General features: G+C 43.3%; 2 protein-coding genes and 1 long non-coding RNA gene across 4 annotated transcripts; all 3 read right to left on the bottom strand.

Annotated features, from left to right (window-relative positions):
- Positions 1-6045: 6045 nt before the first annotated feature.
- On the bottom strand, positions 6046-11969 carry LOC309484361 (uncharacterized protein; the record flags this gene model as incomplete). Its single annotated transcript, XM_082150585.1, has 4 exons — positions 11406-11969; positions 11282-11331; positions 10032-11202; positions 6046-6106 (listed from the first exon to the last, which is right to left on the bottom strand). Exons 1-4 carry the CDS (start codon positions 11432-11434, stop codon positions 6046-6048), a joined length of 1311 nt encoding a protein of 436 aa, XP_082006711.1. The 5' UTR covers positions 11435-11969.
- Positions 11970-13780: 1811 nt separating this feature from the next.
- LOC309483322 lies at positions 13781-15047 on the bottom strand. 2 transcript variants are annotated; one of them, XR_014200542.1, is made up of 3 exons: positions 14882-15047; positions 14484-14556; positions 13781-14200 (listed from the first exon to the last, which is right to left on the bottom strand). It is a non-coding gene; the product is annotated as an uncharacterized lncRNA (long non-coding RNA). The 2 variants fall into 2 exon arrangements; XR_014200543.1 differs by lacking the exon at positions 14882-15047 and having other exon boundaries at positions 14484-14761.
- Positions 15048-16845: 1798 nt separating this feature from the next.
- cxcr3.3 (chemokine (C-X-C motif) receptor 3, tandem duplicate 3) lies at positions 16846-21967 on the bottom strand. Its single transcript, XM_082149079.1, has 3 exons — positions 21816-21967; positions 20908-21261; positions 16846-19575 (listed from the first exon to the last, which is right to left on the bottom strand). Exons 1-3 carry the CDS (start codon positions 21825-21827, stop codon positions 18823-18825), a joined length of 1119 nt encoding a protein of 372 aa, XP_082005205.1. The 5' UTR covers positions 21828-21967; the 3' UTR covers positions 16846-18822.
- Between the last annotated feature and the right edge of the window lie 3611 nt (positions 21968-25578).

Below are 25578 nucleotides of genomic sequence, written 5' to 3'. Positions count from 1 at the left end.
CCGATCACCGGTGATCACCGCGAGATGCATGCCGGTAATTAAATAACAAGAAGCCTACTTTGGTGTCTTGTTCATTATATTTATTTTCATATAAAAGCAACAGAACTTAAATTACATCCAGTTTATTAGCAACACCGTGCACGAGCGTGAATATCGTGAATCCCGCGATATCCGCCTTATTCTCACAGACCTGTCAGATCCACTGTGAGAAGAGAGATCTGTCCGTCTTGCCTGCACTTTTTTCACTCCTCCCCTCACTGCAGCCGCCTACTCTCACAATGTGAACAAAAGCAACCTTACACCCAGTCAGAGTGTGATTTTCTCATGCAAACTCAGTCTCCATGCAAGCGGGTCTCTCTCAAGAGCGCTGTCTGTCGCAGTTCATAGATGGGGCGAAAGTGCAGTATCGCACATGGCTCAGGCTGCAGGTTTTGCGGGAAAAACAATTTATTTTATTTGTCAGTGTATTTAATAGAAATTATATTATAGGGTAATAGAAATTATCTATTAGCAACGCAGTAATAAAACAATCAACGCTTTTAAAAGCAACGCAGTTTAACCGAAAACAGAAACTGACCCGCGCGACAGAAATCCATGTCTGCGCGCGTCTGTTTCCTAGCAACTGCAGCGCGCAGCACACCGAAGTCCGGTCAGGTGTTGGCACGCTATTGAGGTAAGCTATGAAAACATGACGAAACAAAAGTTTATAAATAATACAAATAATCTTATTTTTTTTCATTATTGGCTTCTGTAGATGGACATCAGATTTTTTTTTTTTTTTGTACGAAGCAGGGACAAGGGAAGTAGAAAGGAGAGGTGATGAGTTTGAGGGAAGTAAGACTTGATAAACAATTTACATCATCAGACATTCAGATGCAAAAGCATCAAGCCTCAGAAAAACCCATATGAAAAACCTCTGCCAAGAAATGGAATTGCACTTTACTATAGGCAAATACTTTTTATACAGAAAATCAGTGCACTAGTCTCGCATTTGCCTAATGGGAGAAAGTGCAACGTGCAATATGGCGGAATATGTCCCCGTCCCGTAGGCTATTTTATTCCGATCAGACTGTACAAGAAGATGGACGACGCCCCTTCACCAGAGACAATTTATATAAAAGGACTTTGCCTTCACTCTCTTACATTGAAGAAAAGTGAAGCCGCCAAAGTCTCCAAGTCTGCGCAGTAGTGAGCGTGAAGTGAGAAACTCAGTTTTGAGTAGGCCTTATATTTATGTGTAGTGTACTTATATATGAGCTGCAATATATTGTTTCACAGCAGCTTCACAACTTAACAAATTAAAAAAATTGCCTGAGAAGCAGATTGGCCAACAAGCCAATAGTGTCAATATTCAGTCACTTCAGTGTTGATTCTATCAGTTCAATAACTGTAACATTCATCAAACATACTGTATACAGTGTATTTGTGCACATACATGTAGGGGAGACCGGGGACAGTTGCAACATGGGGATGGTTGCAACATGTCATTTTTCTCCAATCAGAAACAAGCTAGAGTGATGACACTCATACTGTACATGCACAGTTAGACCCTCCCCCCACCAAGAAGACAGTAGACATATTCAACATTATTTTGCTGCTGCATTTATTGAACAAAACTTGTTTTGGAGGTATGAAAGTAAATTTTTTCTTGAGATATATTTTTTGTCATACTGTCCAGACATTTTGTATGAATTAATCAAAACTTACTTAGTTTGAATTATTGTTTTGTTGACTTCTAAGTGACATGGTTAGCATGTGTCAAAGTCAGTGTGTTTAGCAGGCGTATGATGTTCTGTCATGGCTGATAGGGTCGGGGACGGTTGCAACAAGTTATAAATTGCATGTTTAATAAAGGTTTGTTGCATTGCAAATTGTTCAATTCTTCCTGTCTGACACTGAAATATGGAGAGATTGAATGGCATCTGTAACTCCTGCACACTGAATCTATGTAGGCCTATGTTCTACACATGAACAAACAAAACTCAATAACTGTTATTTGATAAATATGACTAAATAAATAAATTATAGGCTACAATAATATTATTGAAATAAATAATACTATAAAATTATAGTAGGCCTAAAACAGTTCATATTTTCAGAATTATATGCTCATTGAGACAAAAAAGCTAAAATAAAAAAATTAGGTATTTTTTACGTGTTGCAACCGTCCCTGGGTTGTGTTGCAACCGTCCCCTGGGTCGGGGTCAGTTGCAACATCTGACTTCTTCCATTCAAATAAATACTGTGAACGATATTGTCATATATAATCATCTTTAAATGGTATGGACGGGTCAGACTAAGAGCGGTTCAAAAACTCTTATGATGCCGACAAAATCGAGGACCGTGACGTCGCCCGGCATGGCGCAGCCGGGGCCCCACCCTGGAGCCAGGCCCGGGGTTGGGGCTCGTATGCGAGCGCCTGGTGGTCGGGCCTCCCCCCATGGGGTCCGGCCGGGCTCAGCCCGAAGGAGCGACGTGGGGCCACCCTCCCGTGGACCCACCACCTGCAGGAGGGACCGTAAGGGGCCGGTGCAAAGTGGATCGGGCGGCAGTCGAAGGCGGGGGCCTAGACAACCCGACCCCTGGACGCGGAATCTAGCTCTAGGGACATGGAACGTCACCTCTCTGGCGGGGAAGGAGCCTGAGATTGTGCGTGAGGTTCAGAGATTCCGACTAGAGATAGTTGGGATCACCTCTACGCACAGCTTGGGCTCTGGAACCACACTCCTCGAGAGAGGATGGACTCTTCACCACTCTGGAGTTGCCCATGGTGAGAGGCGGCGGGCTGGTGTGGGTTTGCTTATAGCCCCCCAGCTCAGCCGCCATGTGTTGGAGTTCACCCCGGTGAACGAGAGGGTTGCTTCCCTGCGCCTTCGGGTCGGGGATAGGTCTCTCACTGTCGTTTGTGCCTACGGGCCAAACGGCAGTGCAGAGTACCCGGCCTTCTTGGAGTCTCTGGGAGGGGTGCTGGAAAGTGCTCCGACTGGGGACTCCGTCGTTCTACTGGGGGACTTCAACGCCCACGTGGGCAGCGACAGTGACACCTGGAGGGGCGTGATTGGGAGGAACGGCCCCCCTGATCTGAACCCGAGTGGTGTTCTGTTATTGGACTTCTGTGCTAGTTACAGCTTGTCCATAACAAACACCATGTTCAAGCATAAGGGTGTCCATCAGTGCACATGGCACCAGGACACCCTAGGCCGGAAGTCAATGATCGACTTTGTGGTTGTTTCATCTGACCTCCGGCCGTATGTCTTGGACACTCGGGTGAAGAGAGGGGCGGAGCTGTCAACTGATCACCACCTGGTGGTGAGTTGGATCCGATGGCGGGGGAGGAAGCTGGACAGACTCGGCAGACCCAAACGTACTGTGAGGGTCTGTTGGGAACGTTTGGCCGAATCCCCTGTCAGAGAGATCTTCAACTCCCACCTCCGACAGAGCTTCGACCAGATCCCGAGGGAGTCTGGAGATATTGAGTCAGAGTGGACCATGTTCTCCACCTCCATTGCCAACGCGGCCACTCGGAGCTGTGGCCGTAAGGTCTCCGGTGCCTGTCGAGGCGGCAATCCCCGAACCCGGTGGTGGACATCGGAAGTAAGGGATGCCGTCAAGCTGAAGGAGGAGTCCTATCCAAAAACTCGGGCCTGGGAGGAGTTCGGTGAGGCCATGGAGAAGGACTATCGGTCGGCCTCGAAGAGATTCTGGCAAACCGTCCGGCGCCTCAGGAGGGGGAAGCAGTGCCCTACCAATGCTGTTTACAGTGGAGGTGGGCAGCTGTTGACCTCGACTGGGGATATCACCGGACGGTGGAAGGAATACTTCGAGGATCTCCTCAATCCCGCCGTCATGTCTTCCATTGAGGAAGCAGAGGCTGAGGACTCGGAGGCGGACTCGTCCATCACCCAAGCTGAAGTCACCGAGGTAGTCAAGAAACTCCTCGGTGGCAAGGCACCGGGGGTGGATGAGATCCGCCCTGAGTACCTCAAGTCTCTGGATGTTGTGGGGCTGTCTTGGCTGACACGCCTCTGCAGCATCTCGTGGCGGTCGGGGACAGTACCTTTGGACTGGCAGACCGGGGTGGTGGTCCCTCTTTTTAAGAAGGGGGACCGGAGGGTGTGCTCCAACTATAGAGGGATCACACTTCTCAGCCTCCCCGGGAAAGTCTATTCCAGGGTACTGGAGAGGAGAATCCGGCCGATAGTAGAACCTCGGATTCAGGAGGAACAGTGTGGTTTTCGTCCTGGTCGTGGAACACTGGACCAGCTCTATACCCTCTACAGGGTGCTGGAGGGTTCATGGGAGTTTGCCCAACCAATCCACATGTGCTTTGTGGATTTGGAGAAGGCATTCGACTGTGTCCCTCGCGGCATCTTGTGGAGGGTGCTCTGGGAGTATGGGGTTCGGGGCCCTTTGCTAAGGGCTACCCAGTCCCTGTACGACCGGAGCAGGAGCTTGGTTCGCATTGCCGGCAGTAAGTCAGACTTGTTCCCGGTGCATGTTGGACTTTGTCGCCGGTTCTGTTCATAACTTTTATGGACAGAATTTCTAGGCGCAGCCAGGGGCCGGAGGGGGTCAGGTTTGGGGACCACACAATTTCATCTCTGCTCTTTGCGGATGATGTTTTCGTGTTGGCCCCATCAGACCAGGACCTTCAGCATGCACTGGGACGGTTTGCAGCCGAGTGTGAAGCGGCTGGGATGAGAATCAGCACCTCCAAATCCGAGGCCATGGTTCTCAGTCGGAAAAGGGTGGTTTGCCCGCTTCAGGTTGGTGGAGAGTTCCTGCCTCAAGTGGAGGAGTTCAAGTATCTTGGGGTCTTGTTCACGAGTGAGGGAAGGATGGAACGGGAGATTGACAGACGGATCGGTGCAGCTTCTGCAGTAATGCGGTCGCTGTACCGGTCTGTCGTGGTGAAGAAGGAGCTGAACCATAAGGCGAAGCTCTCGATTTACCGGTCAATCTACGTTCCTACTCTCACCTATGGTCATGAGCTGTGGGTTATGACCGAAAGGACAAGATCCCGGATACAGGCGGCCGAAATGAGCTTTCTCCGCAGGGTGGCTGGGCGATCCCTTAGAGATAGGGTGAGAAGCTCAGTCACTCGGGAGGAGCTCAGAGTAGAGCCGCTGCTCCTCCACATCGAGAGGGGCCAGCTGAGGTGGCTCGGGCATCTTTTCCGGATGCCTCCTGGACGCCTTCCCGGGAAGGTGTTCCGGGCATGTCCCACCGGGAGGAGACCCCGGGGAAGACCTAGGACACGCTGGAGGGACTATGTCTCCCGGCTGGCCTGGGAACGCCTCGGTGTCCCCCCGGAAGAGCTGGAGGAAGTGTCTAGGGAGAGGGAAGTCTGGGCATCCCTGCTTAGACTGCTGCCCCCGCGACCCGGCCCCGGATAAGTGGAAGAAGATGGATGGATGGATGGATGGATGGAGTTAAAATAGTTTTGAATGTTGACAATACACATTAACATGTAGTGTGGATTTTTTCATTGCAACATTTATCCTCATTCTCATGTTTAAGAATCTGTTATCTGCTTGATGAATCATTTATGCTACTGCTGCCTACTAACATGCTTTTAAAGCTATTGTTATCCAATTTTTTGGCCTTCAAACACCTTAAAATACACATAATAGGTCCGAGAAATCCAAATTTTCTTGCAACAATGTTTTTGCAACAAACGCCCCTGTCTGCAGCACTGTATAGCACAGAAAATAAACACATTGTTGTGTTCTGTACTACTGTCTTTGATTGTTTGTGATAACAATGAATCATTCTTTCAGATGTGAAATTTATATGTAATTGACCTATCGGTAAGCCACGGCCTCCTTAGTTACTGTTGCTATCTCAGACAAACAATGGGGGGCATGTCTGTGCCCCAGTAGAGCTTTATGTCTAGCAACGCCCCTGGTTTTGCCCCTATAGGACTCCTGAGAATGAGAGCGTTCATGAAATGGGTTTGCACGGCAGCTCTGCGCCACTGGAAGAGCACTTTTACGCACAGGGAACCCCTCTGGGGACGGTGATGTCGTGATGACATATGCGTCATTAACAGGCTGAGGGCAGGGCAGAGGAGGGCAGAACGGTGAACGGTTTGTAGCCGAGCAGACTACGTTCAGCGCACATAAATTATTTAGAGCTTGACCATATGGAAAGCTCTGAATTATTTTCTGCCTCGCCTGCAGGGACATCATGTGCTCGCACGCTGTGACAATACCACGGCAATGGCATACATTAATCGTAAGGGCAGCTCTAGCTCACAAGTGTTTGGTGTGGAGCATGCGAGTTTTCCTGTCGTGGATTTCTCCACTTGATGTTTCAGAGAACCGGGGTTACGACAATAAACTATTGTTATCGTTCTTGGTGCTTTAGTTTCGTGGCTGTGCAGATTAACATGCAAACTGCATAATTAACATGAATATATTCTTGAATATACAAGAAAAATATTTAAAGAAATAGTGTCCCTTTAATTAAAGACCATATGCTCTGAAAGTGTAAACCCATTGACTACAGCGCAATGAAGTTTAAAGCCTTTATCTGAGGCCGTCTGGCGAGCAGGGGTGCCGTGTAAAAACTCCTTCAAACATTTTAAAATTGCTAAAATGTGTAAAAAAAATGTTTATTATGTAGCCTAATCTCGGATGTCTCTAACAACTAACGCACACACATTTATAATAAAAATGTAAATCGTAAGTTTTCGTCGTTTAATTGCGGGGTGCTGCATGATTTCATTCCTGTGCTTCATTCCCAGTGCACAAAGCTGCCTCTTTTTCATGGCTTGTTGCGCTTACGGTCAAATCACACGAAAAGTCCGTATTCACATAAATACTTCGGTTATGTCCCTGCTGTCAACGGTAACGCATGCGATTTATGTTTTTCAGTTTAGCGTATTAAAAATATTTAACACAATTAACGCAGCATCCGGGTTTTTTTTCTTTCTTTCTGTGATCCTTTGGCTGGCGTTACATTATATGATCACGTTCTTCTTCATGCAATTGCTTGTAAACCCCTCAAGCGCGACAAGACAAAAGAGAACGCGCTGTCTATGAATGTCCAGTTGACACACATGACAGGATGCACAGAAAGACGCGCGCAAGAAACGACTCTCTCGCACTTGAACGAATAATAACAGACTAGATAAAAAAGTTTGTAGACAAACTTTGTCATGAAAAAGCCTTGCCAGAAAGTTTGAAGAAGTTTTAAAAGATTGAATGTTTTCAGTTTGAAATAGTTTAAGTTTTAGTTTAGTTTTAAAAGTTTGAAGTTTGAAGGTCTAGCTAATAGAGTCTAATGGAGCTTTAATAAGGATTAATCTATATTTAATTTATAATTTACGCAGTGAAGACTGTAAAGTGTTTGATAACTTTATTCAATTTCACAGGTAAACATGACATTTATTATGGGCTTATGTGAAGATGATTTTAAGTTCGCTTACATAAAAAGTTATATTTTTGGAGCCTATAAATGTTAAAATTGAAAGCTTTCAATACACTGTTGAATGGTGATAAATGTTTCAAACTGAAAAAAAAAAATTCACTGAAGACATCAGTAGCAATATTGGTATCACTGATACTGGCCTTTTTTCACAAAAAGATGCCATTAAACAAGTATTTAAAATATACTATCTTTGTTTCTGCACTCATTTACAAGCTATCTTTTGCAATTACAACAAAATTATCCTAATATAAAAACAATACACTGAGTGAGCAAACATTTAGGGGAGATTTGCAACGGTTATTGAGCAATGTTTATAAATGTATAAAAGCCTTAAATGTTATCATAAAAAGTGATCTCTTCAGAAGAAATTAAAGATTCTTAGACTTTCAATGGATGAAAATATAAAAAAGAAAATATCTAGGCTATATGACAGTATAGGTGATTCTTCCCTGTGGTATAGAAAATTTATACATTTCAAGGTATAGTATCAAAGTATATTGTGACAACACTAGTGTTGGGTGCCACAAAATTAAAAAGGGTGCCATGACTGAAAAAAGGTTGTGAAACACTGGTTTACACCAAGCAATCCAGTCAAATGCATTTGACTACCTCTGGAAGTTGTTGAAAGTGGACAAGCGCAAAACATTTTAAACACCTTTACACCTGTTGTTAGCATCCACTTTTTTGATCTGATCAACCAAAACTCATCTCCAGGTTCAAACAGGCAATAAGAAAGAACTAAGCAGATCATGTCAAACAAAGATGAGGTCATGCTAATGCAGCACAAACAATACTAGGACTCCCAGTATACAAGATTACAAGTTTGTTTATTTTTCAAAAACAGAGCACACAGTAAATGAAGAAAACAAGGCAAAGTACGCAGCTATGACTTCACTTGATGCAACCTCAATATGCCTGGAGATAAACGCTTAATTTGAGTAGTGTTAGAATTCAGAGGTACTGGATCTTGAAAGCCAGGCTGGACTGACTGCATCAGACTCTTAGCTTGAAGTGGTCTTTTACGGTGTTCATCCAAAGGTTTGGAACCAAGAATTGCTGACTGCAGGCCACTGGGCTGGTCCACAGACTGGTAACGGGCTTGTGCTGACTGCAGGCCACTGGGCTGGTCCACAGACTGGTAACGGGCTTGTGCTGACTGCAGGCCACTGGGCTGGTCCACAGACTGGTAACGGGCTTGTGCTGACTGCAGGCCACTGGGCTGGTTCACAGACTGGTAACGGGCTTGTGCTGACTGCAGGCCACTGGGCTGGTCCACAGATTGGTAACGGGCTTGTGCTGACTGCAGGCCACTGGGCTGGGACACAGACTGGTAACGGGCTTGTGCTGACTGCAGGCCACTGGGCTGGTCCACAGACTGGTAACGGGCTTGTGCTGACTGCAGGCCACTGGGCTGGTCCACAGACTGGTAACGGGCTTGTGCTGACTGCAGGCCACTGGGCTGGAACACAGACTGGTAACGGGCTTGTGTTGACTGCAGGCCACTGGGCTGGAACACAGACTGGTAACGGGATTGTGCTGACTGCAGGCCACTGGGCTGGGACACAGACTGGTAACGGGCTTGTGCTGACTGCAGGCCACTGGGCTGGGACACAGACTGGTAACGGGCTTGTGCTGACTGCAGGCCACTGGGCTGGGACACAGACTGGTAACGGGCTTGTGCTGACTGCAGGCCACTGGGCTGGGACACAGACTGGTAACGGGCTTGTGCTGACTGCAGGCCACTGGGCTGGGACACAGACTGGTAACGGGCTTGTGTTGACTGCAGGCCACTGGGCTGGTCCACAGACTGGTAACGGGCTTGTGCTGACTGCAGGCCACTGGGCTGAGACACAGATTGGTAACGGGCTTGTGCTGACTGCAGGCCACTGGGCTGAGACACAGATTGGTAACGGGCTTGTGCTGACTGCAGGCCACTGGGCTGGGACACAGACTGGTAGCGGGCTTGTGCTGACTGCAGGCCACTGGGCTGGACCACAGACTGGTAACGGGCTTGTGCTGACTGCAGGCCACTGGGCTGGACCACAGACTGGTAACGGGCTTGTGCTGACTGCAGGCCACTGGGCTGGACCACAGACTGGTAACGGGCTTGTGCGGACTGCAGGCCACTGGGCTGGACCACAGACTGGTAACGGGCTTGTGCGGACTGCAGGCCACTGGGCTGGACCACAGACTGGTAACGGGCTTGTGCTGACTGCAGGCCACTGGGCTGGGACACAGACTGGTAACGGGCTTGTGCTGACTGCAGGCCACTGGGCTGGTCCACAGACTGGTAACAGGCTTGTGCTGACTGCAGGCCACTGGGCTGGTCCACAGACTGGTAGCGAGCTTGTGCTGACTGCAGGCCGCTGGGCTGGACCACAGACTGGTAGCGGGCTTGTGCTGACTGCAGGCCACTGGGCTGGACCACAGACTGGTAACGGGCTTGTGCTGACTGCAGGCCACTGGGCTGGACCACAGACTGGTAACGGGATTGTGCTGACTGCAGGCCACTGGGCTGGACCACAGACTGGTAACGGGCTTGTGCGGACTGCAGGCCACTGGGCTGGACCACAGACTGGTAGCGGGCTTGTGCTGACTGCAGGCCACTGGGCTGGACCACAGACTGGTAACAGCCTTGTGCTGACTGGAGGCCACTGGGCTGGAACGCAGACTGGTAACGGGCTTGTGCTGACTGCAGGCCACTGGGCTGGAAGACAGACTGGTAACGGGCTTGTGCGGACTGCAGGCCACTGGGCTGGAACACAGACTGGTAACGGGCTTGTGCTGACTGCAGGCCACTGGGCTGGTTCACAGACTGGTAACGGGCTTGTGCTGACTGGAGGCCACTGGGCTGGAACGCAGACTGGTAACGGGCTTGTGCTGACTGCAGGCCACTGGGCTGGTTCACAGACTGGTAACGGGCTTGTGCTGACTGGAGCCCACTGGGCTGGAACACGGACTGGTAACGGGATTGTGCTGACTGCAGGCCACTGGGCTGGACCACAGACTGGTAGCAGTCTTGTCCTGGATTTTGGCCACTAGGCCAGACAACAGACTGGTATCTAGCTTGAGGTAACTGCAGACCACTGGGCCAGTCCACTGATTGTGAACCAGTTTGTGTAGGTTTTTGGAAACCAAGCTGGGGCTCAAACTGTGAACTGGCTTGGGCTGGTTGTTGCATGCCAGACTGGTCCACAGACTGTGAGCTGGTTTGGGCTGGTTGTTGCATGCCAGACTGGTCCACAGACTGTGAGGTGGTTTGGGCTGGTTGTTGCATGCCAGACTGTGAGGTGGTTTGAGCTGGTTGTTGCATGCCAGACTGGTCCACAGACTGAGAGGTGGTTTGGGCTGGTTGTTGCATGCCAGACTGGTCCACAGACTGTGAGGTGGTTTGGGCTGGTTGCATGCCAGACTGGTCCACAGACTGTGAGGTGGTTTGGGCTGGTTGCATGCCAGACTGGTCCACAGACTGTGAGCTGGCTTGCACTGTAGACTGATAGCCGACTTCCACTAATTGGCCACTGGACTGGGAGCTGTTCACCACAGATTCATTACTAGACTGTACTACGGTTTCATTGTTGAGCTGTGTTGGCTCAGGTAGAGACTCAGTGTGCATACCCGTACCCATTGCAATGGTCACAGAACCAGAAACAAGACTGCCACTACCAGCTGAAGATATCAGAGATCCTTGAAGTTCACTACTAGCATCAGAACCAGGCGTATATGCATTAGTCACTGATCCAAAACCACTCCTGACAAAACCACCAACTAAAAATTAAAAAGAAAAGAGAATCAAACAGACATGCTAGCAACCATGAATTATAGATTTTGCCTGGATAAACCTTACCCTTTCCAATATGGTCACAGACACAAAGACTGAGAAGTGCCAAAGAAAAGCTGAAGATGAAAAAAATAATAAACTTATTAGATGAATACCACTTGTTAACAAATACTACAATTTATCAACATACCTTAAGAGTCGGCTAGTGGTACCCTCCATGGCCAAACAAAAATACAAGAACTAACCACCTCAATAACATCACTAAAAAAATCATACTGCAAAGACCAGTATTTATACAATACTTGACTTCCAAAACATAAGTGTTGCCAGCAACTGCCATTTACCAATTGTTTACTGACAATCAGTTGTCATGGGGACATGTAATACTCAATTATTAGGTTCAGGTGTTTCAACTCTTGACAGCTGCCATTTCATTCAAGATAATAGGCTTGTTTGAGATGAGCAAAATCTGCGCAGAATCGATCAGCGGTGATCAGCGCGACATGCATGCCGGTTAGAAATGTGTCCGAGTGCGGTCCGCCTTGCTCTGATGTCATGCTGACGTATGTCAAAAATCTCTCGCGAGCGCAAGGCGCACCTGTCGGATTCTGCAGTCGAGCGCAGTTGCTCTCCACTGACTGCGCTGATCAAAAGCACGATGGGAAACGACTTGCTGACGACACAGCTTAGTGTTCATTGGTTTAAACAACCGTGATGTATTGTTCTCTTTTGAAATGTTTGATTTTAAAACTCTGATATCATGTTTTATGTGTATACACATAAAACATGATATCAGAGTTTAAAAATCAAACATTTTAAAAGAGAACAATACATCACGGTGGCAAAAGCACGATGGGAAATCGCACTGTTAGATAGTTTGGGAATATTCACACATAACGTATGTATACGTTATGTGTGAATATTCCCAAACTATCTAACAGTGCGATCTCCATGGGTTATGCAATGTAATTTTTATAAAAAAGAAAAGAAAAGAAAAAAACAACACATGTATTAAAGAAAAAAAGATTGATAAACATGTATTTGGAATGGAATTAAATAAGTAGGCTACTTTGGGTGTCTTGTTCATTATATTTATTTTCATATAAAAGCAACAGAACTTAAATTCCATCCAGTTTATTAGCAACACTGTGCACGAGCGTGAATCCGGTGAATCCCGCGATATCCATCTTTGATCTCGCAGGTGTCAGATCCACTACGAGAAGAGAGAACTGTCCGTCTTGCCTGCGCTTTTTTCACTCCTCCTCTCACTGCAGCCGCCTACTCTCGCGTACATTTCAGGCGAGGCAAGGCGCATCTCAAACAAGCCTATTAGCTTTTTTTTATACTATGATTATTGGACAAAAATACTTTTTTTGGATTAATTAAAATACTTTATTTTTTGTTCAGTGGGAATAATTTTAGCTTTTAAGGAAGCAGTTGAATGCTCACAGTTCAAATGTCCTAAGGCTGCGTTCCAAACCGCATACTCAATGAGTAGGTACTTAATTTCAATAAGTAGCCTACTTACTTAACGAGCGCTAAAAGAGTAACGTTAGGTACTTTATAGCCAGATCTCGTTGAGTATGAATGCGAACCGGACATCTGCCATGTTGACGTTATCATGTGACCTACGACGCGCTATCACACGCGCAACAACTTAAAAGATTTGAACGACAGGTTTAATTCATCTATCTGTAAATATCTTGATATTGATTAAACTTGCTCATTTTGTGGTCTTTTTGAAGAAACTGCTGCTCATTTATTTTGTGAATACATTTAGGGTTGATTTAAGTTCTTATATTTAACCCTACTAATGTGACCCACCGTTTTATCCTTAACGATATTATTTATTTTTATTACAAAATCCCAAAATTGTCATCTCTTGAATATGTTGTTAATTTCTTTATTTTATATCCAAACATTTTCAGCCACAAGCAAAAGTGGCTTACTGCTTTATTTTGTCCTTTTTCTTGTTGAATTTAACTCTCGTTTCACTCCTCAGGCCTGGGCCTATAAATAACAAAAAAAAAAATGATTTTTTTAAGTGTATTATAACTAATTATTTAAGAAAATATATATTACGATATTCAATCTTGTAGGTTCTTTTTTCCTGTGTATAAAATCTCATATTATGTATGCAAACCCATGATTGATATGTGTGTGTGTGTATATATATATATATACACACACACACATACCTCATAACACCAGTAACTCGACCTAGAACAGTTTCCTTCAGCGTTTGTAATGTCTGCACAAAGGGCAGCTGTGCCAAGATTCGCCTTTGGAGAAAACTGTTGATTTTATACTCGAAAAATTGAAGTATCATTAATATTAAAAATGAATATTACCCCAGTATGAATTGCATTGCTATCCCACCCCAAAACATACAATAATAACAACGATAAATGCTGACCAATACTTAATTATATTACTTTTTACTGAAAATAATTCAGTAAAACAAACAAAATGTAATGTGTCATATGACATAGCTATGCATGAATACACTCTAGATGTGTATATAGTGAACATATCTACATTTTCATTCAAACAATAAATAAAGCATTAATTAAATAATTATATTTTATTTACTGACAACAATGAGAAATATTAATAAATTAGTAAAAGAATGAATCAAAGTCACCATCACACAATAAACAAATGCATATACAAGTCAACACATGAAACAAAGCTTTATTCAAACTACAATTATGTATGTAGACTACAGGTGCTGAACCCCACATCCTTCTGCCATCTCAACACAGCGGTTCCCATTCTGCAGCTTTATTCTGATGAATCAGCTGACCACCCGAGGTGAGCCGTACTTTCGTGCCTGAGGTTGTTGCGTGATGTGTTGTGCTTCACAATCTGAGGCAATAAGGGCAGGTGGAGTGATGGAAGGTCTCATCCATGGCACCATCTCCAGGATTCAGCTCTGGGCTCCTCATCCTCAGTGCTCACACCAGCCTGCTGACATTGCAGATCCTACAAAAATGCACAAACATAACACAAAAAACAGTACTTTTAACCGCACAATGTCATTTGATTTCAGTATTATTTAGAAGACAAAAAGGTTGTTTTTTTTCACAAATGCCGCCATCATCTTTCCTTGCAGGTCCTGCTCCACCACAAAAGCTGTGCGGCAAATGCACAGAAATCAAGAATCAGAAAAGTGCTGTAATAGCTCTGTTTGAAATTACAATAATTAAAATAAACTACAACTTAATATTTAAATAGTTGTTGTTATTCATTTCTGTAGTATACTCACTCAAAGCCTTTGATGGCAGCATTCAGCTTCATGAGCCACTCTCCACTGGATAAACACATCTGTTCATCTGACCCTGTAACATCCAGACAAGATTCACGTTACCTCTGTGATTTATGAGCTCAACACTACATTTACATGTTGAGGTTGTTTGAACTTTTTATCCAACATAAATGTTCCTCAATGTATCAACATAATGGACAAATAAAATAGATAACTTATGTTTAGTTACTTTATAGATTTGTTCTAGCACACATACATCACTCAGATGTCTATTTCATGTAGTGATGTGCTCTTCTGCAATACTTACTGAAGATTTCCCTGTCAGATGTAAATAGACATTTAAAATAAGCATCTTTACGATATGGTTTATGTAAATCCACGTTAGAGACGTAACTTACGTGTCCTTACTGGAGCTCCCGTGTTAGCTAACGTCATACATAATAAAACGTGTTTTTACAGCAAAATCACAACTATACTATACTGTGTAACGTCTTTACACCTTCAACAATTCAACAGTTTACTCTACAGTCGTTCAACACATGCAATTTTAACACAAGGAACCGTGTTTACTCACATTTGAAAGCACCCGCGTCGCTTCTTCTTCTTCTGTATTTTTTTATTGGCAGTTTGCAGACAATGTGCCTTACCGCCATCTACTGGGCTGAGGTGTGATCGCATAGGGGATGTCTTAAAAAAAAAAAAAAAAAAAAAACCTTCAGCTGGCGCTGCGTGTTCAGCTCCTCCAGCTTCCACTCTTATAACTCCTCAACCTTGAAATAATAATATTAATTATATAAATAAATAAACAACTAAATTCTTCTTGCTAGTTGGCTTTCTTTAAGATAATTAATAACCGCCCTAACTGTGGACTGTGTGCTGTTTACACTCAATAAATTTCCCATGGTTAACTCTCTGTCTAGTGCTCTCTTCATATTCTCCCTTTCTCTGGTGTATTGTGTACAATCTATAAGTATATGTTTTACATTTTCTACTACTCCACAATTTATGCATAGTCCAGTCTGATGTTTCCCTATTATGTGCAATCCACTATTTAAACTTGTATGTCCCATCCTCAGTCTGGAAAACCATGTTGCCTCCTGTCTTTCCAATCCACTGATTTTCCTAGCTATAACCTCTTTGTTTATATTATACAAATGTCTGCCTTTTCCTTCCTTATCCCATCTCTCCTGCCACTTTCTATTAACTTTATTCTTAATAATACTTTTAATTTCTGACCTACTTAATTTAATATCGATTTCAACCAGTTCTCACCCGCGTCGCTGATCTCTGCGATGTTTGATAATGACGTTTCCTCTCGCGTGGCCTCCTGGGATAGAAAAGTATCCATCGGATCAGCACTCAAAAATCTGTGTGGAAGCAGTAAGCCATCCGGGAACTTCTCGCCTACTCTTTTATGAATACTGATGTTTCGAACGTACTGCTTCCTTCACGTATAGTTTTCGCCTACTATATAGTAGGAAAGTAGGCATATTCGAACGCACTTAAGCCCGAATCTCGCGATAATTAATACGTCACCCAGGTAATTCTCGCCTACTCTTTTGGATTCGTACATACTTTTTCGCTCGCCTACTCTTTTTCCCATACTAAATAGTAGGGAAGTATGCGGTTTGGAACGCAGCCTTCGTCTAGTCTACTACATGTGAAGGGAAATAAACTGCTGTCCCCAAAATAACCACACAATGTCACTATTACGGCAACCATTTTACAGTGCATTCAAAAAATATTCAAATCCATTTTCTTTACATTGTGTTACAGGCATCCTTATGCTAAAATGCTTAAAAATGTAAACAATAAAACAAATTTAAATAAAAAAAAGGCAGATCTGTGATCATTTTGAAAATGTAAATTTATTAAAAAGAAAAAAAATATCTTTGTTGACACTTAAAATTCAGCTCATCCCATTTCTCTGGATCATCTTTGAAATGTTTCTACATTTTAACTGGAGTCCACATGTGGCAAATTCAATTGATTGGACATAATTTTAAAAGCAACACACCCATCTATAAATGGACTAAAAGCTGAAAATATTAAGAAAAATAAGCCATGATGAGGTCCTAGAGCTGCAGAGGCCATATGGTTTTTCTTTTCATTGAAGCCTCTAGGGGGCAGCTGAGGAGTGCAAATGAATATGAACACACTGCCATAATATTATGGGTCTCATAATAACCTTTAGATTTATATTTGTTAATTTGCTAATGCTATAACTGTGTTTACCTCTGTTTACCACATATAATACCGGTGTGGTTAGCTTACACACATGACCCAGTTCTCAAAAGTTGTCCGACCAGTTATACCAAGACATGTCAAAACAGGTCTGTGTAGACAATTACTGTAGGCCTAATAAAACTCGTGATATTCAGTTTATTCAATCACTCTCAACCATCATCTACCAGGGTTATGACAGTACACACAGTACTTTTTTTTTGCTATGGTCTAGCTAAAAAATAAATCAAATAAAAAAAACATTTCAAAACACTGGATGCAAAAACTGGGGAAACAGCACTGACTATCTGTCCACACTAGAAAAAGAGATGAATAGAAAATGATCTACATAACTCTTAACAATATTGTATATCACAAATGTCAGCAAAAACGTTCATCCGCATTCACACAAACAGAACAGGAAATTAACACAGACACTTGCAAAAATGCATGTTCCTCATACCGAAAGATATGTTTATAACTGAGATTCTCAAAATCTATTTTTATATATTAACAATATATCAATACATTTTGTACAGTTTTCTTAATGTAATGACTCATGGGAAATATCTAATGAATACCGATGATATCAGATCGCATGACAGTGCAATCATACTGTCTTTCATGCTCACCACGTTCTGTTTCAGAAAAAGGAACTGAGTAGGGTGAGACGCATGTGGTTATTTTTGTGTTAATATACCGGAAAGTCTTCGTGTACCATAGAACGGTCAAATTTCACTACCTTTCTAGAACTTTCTAAGAAAACTGTCTGTTGAAAGTTCACTCTGTTGACAAAGTCATTGGGGTGGATCACATGTATTAAAATGTGCTTTGGCAGTTTAAGGATAAGTAAAAAAAAATCTTAATGTTTTCTCTCTGTGTTCTACACACAGGCCCTTCTGTTGTTCAAGATGATGATATGCTTCAAGTATTTAGAAGAACACTACACTGCAGTACATTAACAAGGACTAGAGCAAATACAAATCCCCTGTTTTTCTTCTCTCTGTCATCATTTCTGTCTTTGGGGATATTCCACTCATGAGAAGGGAAATTATCTATGCCTAAAAATCCCAACAACGGTCTTTCCCAATTACCAATTCACCCTGTAAGAAAATACTTCCCCCAAAAGAGGAAAACTTGCTTATGTAACATGGGGAAAGAATCTTTCATGACCCCATCTCACAGGAAACTACAAAAACGTCAAATCATTATTCCTCATTTGACGAGCAATTAATAAACCAAAATTTATTTCCAATATTCTTTTTTCTTTCATAAACATTTACTTAATATTTTAACTTTAACAGAAGTAGCAGAACATAATAAGCTTTCACTTCAAAGTGAAGATAAGAATTTGGGACATTAAAATAGCACTGTGTTCCTTCATATACTTCCTAACACTTATGCAAGTGACGGGACCCACCCTTCTAGAGACCACTGACAAAGACATCTAAAAAACACATGTCATTGTTAAGAAACTGACATGACTTCCTATCATGAGAGCAGAAATGACATGTTCATCTGCAGACCCGCTGATGGTGGTGATGAAATTCTGACACATTTCAAAACTATTTCTCCCAAATATAGCAGACTTTATATAACAAATAAATGTATGGTTCATACATGAATGCATGCAACACAGTTGACATTTACATGGTTGCAATATGTATTATCCATTGACAAGGCTGATTTTGAAATTGTCAAGTGGAAATGAACAGTTCTATTATCAAGCAAGTAGGCACACTATCGGCCAAAATGCCAAATATTGTTTTGGAACATTATTCCAAAACACTTACAGTACAGTGAATAAATATCACATTGGAAAGAGCAATAATCACCAGTAATTTTACTGAATTAGAAGTGCAAATGAGTTGGCCAGCATTTCTTAATAAGAGCATAATGTTTTACTTCATTATCTAGTACAAAGGAGAATTTACCAGCATGCATGTACAAAACCCTTTGAAGGACTCTATGTCATCCAACATTATTATTCCATACATAGTAATGTCAATTATCTAATGCCTATGTGCTATGTTAAATAAAGAACTCATAAAATTCATTTCTGGAATTATGAGATTCAGAGCATCCAGTAGTCAATTGTTTTCATTGTATTCATGTTTCATGTATCATCCTGTGTTTTTATTGTTGGTTTAATGTCATTCATAGGTTGACGTGAACCTTGCTCCTCTTGGACAGAAGCATTTCCGTTTACTCCACTAGAGTCCCAAAGTGAAACCTCATTACTGTCTGTTTGACAAGCACTGAACTTTATCATAGTCAGTGCGCGTCGCCGAAACTCTTTAGAGAGACAGAGGTAAATAACAGGATTGACAATGCAATGGAGAAGCCCAAAAATGGCCGTTATTTTGCTAGCTGTCCACTGCCTCCCTTCACACTCATCTTCCCCTGGTGAGGAGACCCTCTCCACTGGCTGAGCCGTGTTCATGATGAAGGCAATGTTGTAGGGTGTCCAGCAGACGAAAAAAGCCAGCACAAGGGCTGCAATGACAGCTGTACTTCGGCCCTTCTTCTTCTTCTTCTGGCATTTGGAGTCGTGCCATAGCTTCAGCAGGACGAAGAAACAACAGAACAGCAGCACAAGTAGAACAAAGCTCACAAGATGTGGAAAACGAGAGGCAAGACGCCAGGAATCACGTGGATAAAAGTGAATACATTCCCCTTTACCCTTTAAGTGGCTCAGAAAGATCCAATCAGGGATTGAAAGGATCAGGCAAAAGATCCAGATAAGCAGGCAGGAACCGTAAACCACCATAGGTCTTTTACAGGAAAACATCTGTACTCCAGGAACGATGGACAGGTAGCAGTCAACACTGATGCAGGCCAACGTGAAGATACCACAGTAGAAATTGATCTGAAGAGATTTTGAAAGAGAATAGTTATTACAATACTATAGCAGACAGTCATTGACAAATTAGAATGTCCACAATACAAAAAACAATACAAAAACAATTTAAAAACATAGTATGTTGGTCTCATGTGGTTTTCAAAAACTTTCAAGAAAAGTTTACATTTATTCATTTTCATAAACACACACACACACACACACACACACACACACACACACACACACACACACACACACACACACACACACACACACACACACACACACACACCTTATATAATCAAAATACAAGCAAAATATTAAGGAAAAAACACTAAACTTGGTTAAGGTATTTATCTGACAATTTTTTTTGGCCAAAAAAGGCAAACTACAGCTACAGGTTTAATTTTACTATGCAAAACAACAACAACAACAACAACAAAAAAACTGAATAAAAAAACTACAACAAAAAGTTCACAAGAAAAAGCATAAGCTGAATATAATCAATCATTAAAATGTTGTTGGTTCTCTCTTGTTTTTGCATGTATTAATTAATTGTATGACATGTCTTTGTATGACAGCCTGACCAAATATGTCTGTAAAAGTAAAGGTTATTTTTTACAAATATTATGAATTATTATTCATTCATAAGTATCATTAATATATCAAGTCTTTGGGGAGTCGCACCACATGACATTTTACAACCTGAACTAACCTTGCCTTGTCATAAAAAGGTCAAATTATCTGATCATTTAAGTTATATTGACCTTGATACAGTCATAAAGGTCTGGAGGGGTCTTTCTATGATATCATTTCTTGTTTTATATTTTTATTCTTCATGTTGGTCATACCAAGCAACTTAGATTCAGCAGACAATTTAAAAAAAAAATTATATGAAATATTAAAGATTTTTCTTTACTGATTTCAGGATTGCTATATCACCATGACATTTATGACTTTATGCCCACCAAAAACATCAAAAATGGATAAAAACATGCTTTTTATAGAAGAGGTGTATACAAGTGATTTTAAGTATACATTTTAATGTATTTTCAAATAAAATAATAGATAATTAGCTCACGCCATAGCCTCATGTCACTGTTAAAAATAAGTTCACGTTACAAAAAACGTTCTTTGTTCTAAAAACAACGGTCTCTTTACCAGATCCCGTCAGAAGATATCCATTTTGTCTGATATCTAAAACCTGTCATTCCAATCCATGCTAACCTGAATTTCAGAGTCTCATTAACTCTTCCAACCATGTCTGATGATTGTAGCCGTTTATACAATAAAAATGGCATTCAACCCAGTAAAGTCTACAGACTTATCAGAGCAATCCAGAAGCCTACAGTAACTCACCTTGAACAGAGCACCAGCCAGTTTGCAGAGTCCTGTGCCCATGTTCCATCCCCTAACCGCATCTACAGCCCAGAGAGGCAGTGTAAGCAGCAGCAGTGTGTCTGATACACTCAGATGAGAGATGAAGATGTCCATCACACTCAGGTTCAGCCTCTTATGCCAAAGTATTACCAGCACCAGTCCGTTTCCCAGCAGCCCACAGAAGAGCCCCACAGAGTAAAGCAGGGGAATGAAGACCGCCAAAGCACCAGAGACTGTGCTGGACGGGCAGACCACCTCCTTGTACTCATAATCGTAATAGTCGAAGGTTTTGTTTTCCTCGAACAGTCCGTGCAGGTCTACCTCCATGTTTGACTAAAATAAAAACAGACTTAGCCAGGGTCAATGACAAACTGTGTAGAATGTCTGATTGCAGCTACTTATGAGTGGACTTATAAAGAGTTATGCGTGTTAAATGTGCAGTCACATGCTGGGTTTTCACATGATGTTGCAACAATAGCGAAATGGAAAGTAAAATAGTGGGTGGGACAGCTGACTGCTGTTACAGAGAAAACAGATGAATACGCGCGCGCGCACATAAAAAAACAAAAGAACAACCGAAACCTCCTGTTTTGACACTGAGCTGCTGATCAGCTGAGTTTACTAATGCATTCAGATATGCTGGGGGGTTTTAAGTTTGCAAAAGTTTTTAGCTGCTCTCAATCTGTTAAGTTCAGTCTAATCTAAGTTTGTTTTTTTGTCGTTTTTTTGTTTTGTTTGTTAAATGCGGTTCTGTTGTCAGTGATACAATTATAGCCATGTAGGCTTCAACAAAGGTTAACACAATACAGTAGCTCGTGTTTGAACAGGAGACATAATCATAAAACTAAAACTGTATAATAGGCTATACAAGGCTGAGATCAACTTACAGGTGTTGCCATGTTCTTGATTCTCTTTGTCTCCTCTTCCTTTCTATGCAGTCCGCATTTTCTTTAGTTTTACGTAATCCATATGCTGAGAATCGTATGTTTGCTCATTGCAAATACATGGTTAGTTACCGTGCACGCGCAGTGTGAAAGAGGAGGAGGGATAGGTAAGATGATCCTGCCCTTGTTGTTTTTCTTCGTCTTGTCCCATTACTTCATCCGGATAGCTATAGTTCCCTCCTACTCGCTACCACGTGCACTCTTGCCCCAACTGGTTAAAGATATCTCTCACAGAACACTTGTAATCGTCTCGTTAGCGTTTGGCTTGCCACCCCAAATCTTCTTTCGCCACCAAGCGGCAGCTAACCGTATACGACATTTACAGACTCTTATCAACTCATAGCAAACTGGCTGCTCCAATGGAAGGCTAATGAAAATATTTATCTTGAAATTTGCATGGAAACTAGAATGTATAAACCTTAATTAAACATTTTAATAATCGATTAAAAATCAATGTATACCTCTATGATATTATGCTGTAGGCTAACCACATTTTGCACCAGCGGGTTGTATGGATGGATGGATGATTCAGCTGCGAGCGCCATCTTCTGGCGAGACGCGGGAATTTATTCGGCATGGCCCTTACAGTGCATTATGTGTATTCTCTAGCCGTCCGTTGTGTATATCAGTTCACTCGTTAGTGCAGTGCATTTTGGGATTGAAAGAGTGCACTCAATAACCTCCACTATGGTTTCATTAACTCGTTATTGCAGTACATTATGGGATTGAACGAGTGCACACGATACCACAAATGGCTGTCCCCTCAAATAGTGCCCTATAAGGGTACAGGGGGCAATTTCATAGCCAATGTTTGATAAGGGCTGGAGCCAAGCTCTGCTGGAAAGTGGATCTCGAGAGCCAGAGTTAAGAGCCCCATGTATAATTTATAGAAATAAATATTATATATCCAGTGAAACATGCACCAAATAAATGCAGTTTTTTTTTTTTTTTTTTTTTTACATAAAAAGCCCACTTATAAAAAGTTAAGTACAAAAAGTTGAACATTTAAAACCCCATTAGAATAATCAACGTTTAACAGTCCCTATTGCCTGTTAAAATGTTCAAGTAATGAATGTAACATTTCTTCCCCCTTTTCACAGATCCATCATCTGCATAATGCTGCATTGATGTCTGGATTCATTTGTAATCATAATATTAAAATATAGCTGCAAGCAGCAATTATCTGTCACAGAAATAGTGGCTGTAGTGAAGCTCATGACAAAGGAGTAAACAAAATAATTGTAACCTCAAACAAGGAAAACATGCAGGAGATAACTTGGAGATAGCCTACTGAATCGAACTATAACAAACGACACAGGACCAGGAACTAACAAAACTGAGGGCTTAAATACACAGAGCAAACAAAAGAGCTAAGGTAATTAACAGGACAACAGGGGAACGGGATCAATTAAACACACTGGAAAACTGGGTCAAACAGACAAACCTCCAGGGTGACAGAGGTGATACAGGAGCCAGGGAGGTGCCAGTAGCTCAGGGAACCAGGAACGTGCCGCCACCGTGGCCTTGACGAGGGATCTTGACTCAGCCTCTGTGGCCAGGGACGGATAGCGCCGCCGCCCCCCCCCCCGGTCCAGGTATTACGTTTATTTATTACATCTGAAACTTATTTAAACTTCATATGTAATGCACAATGAAAATGTGTCATATCACAACAAAACTACTTGAATACACATCTCTTTTTTTTACCTTTGTTTTGAAGTTTATGACAAACTGGTGTTTTTTATCCTTTAAACAGTTTAATGGCCCACTGAAGTGCCTTGAAATGCACAGCATTATTTAATGTGTTGACATAATATCCACTGAAACAGGAAGACAGGGCGGGACATCGAACAGCTCCTCCCCTTTTAAAAAATAGCCAATAGTGTTTTGTTCACAGCTCGGCCAGAGCCGTTGAGCTCGGTAAAGCCACAGTTTCCTCCTAATCTCTAACCATTTCTCCTCCTAATCTCCTCCATGTCGCTTTCAAATATAGCATTCTATGCAAATTAAAATAGATCCGATATGTTTTATGTAATCCTCTCTGTGCTGTAGTCTCTGGACTGTGGGCGCGCTGTGGTGGTTCGCATGACAATAACGTGAAACGTAATCGGTTACTAACGTAACCTCGGTTCTCTCTAGAAGAGGGAACGAGTATTGCGTAAGTTAGCTTACGCTACGGGAAAGTCATCTTTTCTCGAGATCTGAAGCCAAAAAATTATCCTTAATTTTTATAATTTTGTCAACGCAGTGCAGCAACACGCAGACCTAGGGCAGGCTTACTAGCGTGCCCATTGGCTGCCCTGCGGCAACTGCAGCAGCCTATCGCTGAGCCTTAGACGTGACGTCACGTCCAATTAGCGCGCTTGGCGCGCCTCATGCGTCACAGCCCGCGAAAGAGGGGGTGTGGCTTAGCGTATACAAGCGAGGCTCAGAGGCTGCTTCACTGGTTTCTGTCGCTGAAGCGAATGAGCTCGTGGCGCGAGCACGGCGGGTTACGCAATACTCGTTCCCTCTTCTAGAGAGAACCGAGGTTACGTTAGTAACCGATTACGTTCTCTTACGAGAGGTTCTCTCGTATTGCGTAAGTTAGCTTACGCTACGGGAACTCCCTTGTCAACGCCGTGCGCGCCCAGCATCCACTAAATGAGTCCTAGGGGAAGTCCGGGGAACACGATGAGTGGGAACCGGGCGGCCAATAGAATGGCTAGCGCAGTACATAAGCACACACTAGGGCGCTCAGAGCAGCACGGCCGGTCTGAGCTGATAAACCCTTGTATAATGCAGCTCAACCAGGAGAGCTAAATCAACCGCAGTAGCCCGCGCACAGACAGTGGGCCAGCCTACGCGTGACTTAGACTGATAAAACTTTCGCCTGCAAGGCAGGAACTTCCAGGTTGTAAAACCTAACAAATGTCGAGGGGGAGGCCCAGCTCGCCGCCGTACAAATGTCATGAATGGAAATTCTGCTGGACCAAGCCCACGAAGAGGCCATGCCTCTGGTGGAGTGAGCCCTGATGCCCAGAGGGCACTGCAGGTTTTTAGACGCATAAGCAGCTGCGATAGCGTCCACTATCCATCTGGACAGGCTGTGTTTCGAGGCGGCGAGACCTTTGGTGCGCCCACCAAACGAAACGAAAAGCTGCTCCGAGCGCCTGATAGCGGCGGAGCGTGTGACGTAATTTCTCAGCGCTCTGACCGGGCAGAGGAGATTACCATCGACCTCGCTGCCGGAAGGCGGCAGGGCTGAGAGAGAAATTACCTGTGCTCTGAAGGGAGTGCCCAATATTTTGGGGACGTAACCATGCCTCGGTTTAAGAATGACTTTCGAGTCATTAGGTCCGAACTCGAGGCACACAGCGTTAACGGATAACGCGTGAAGGTCTCCCACACATTTGACTGAAGACAGAGCTATCAGAAAAACGGTTTTGAGCGTGAGGTATTTCATATCCACAGTTTCTATGGGTTCAAAGGGATGCGCTTTCAGGGCCTCTAGGACCAGCAAAAGATCCCACATAGGAACCGAGGGGGGTCGCAGGGGGTTCATCCTCCTGGCTCCCCTAAGGAAGCGGGTGATGAACCCGTTCCTTCCTAATGCGCGGCCCAGCGCCGAACCGGCAAAGCTGAGATGGCCGCAACATAGACTTTGAGCGTGGAAGGGGACCTGCCCGTGTCCAGCAGCTCTTGAAGGAAAACCAATACCTGCGAT

The sequence above is a fragment of the Leuciscus leuciscus genome, assembly GCF_965113295.1.
Source record: "Leuciscus leuciscus genome assembly, chromosome: 20".
NCBI lineage: Eukaryota > Metazoa > Chordata > Actinopteri > Cypriniformes > Leuciscidae > Leuciscus > Leuciscus leuciscus.
Note: the sequence above shows the minus strand (reverse complement) of the source record. Positions and strands in the feature narration are given on the sequence as shown.

Coding starts and splice junctions, on each gene's coding strand:
- cxcr3.3 (XM_082149079.1), bottom strand. Junction 19,576..20,907: donor TGGCTGGTGCTCTGTTCAAG/GTGAGTTACTGT, acceptor AAATCTCTTCAG/ATCAATTTCTACTGTGGTAT.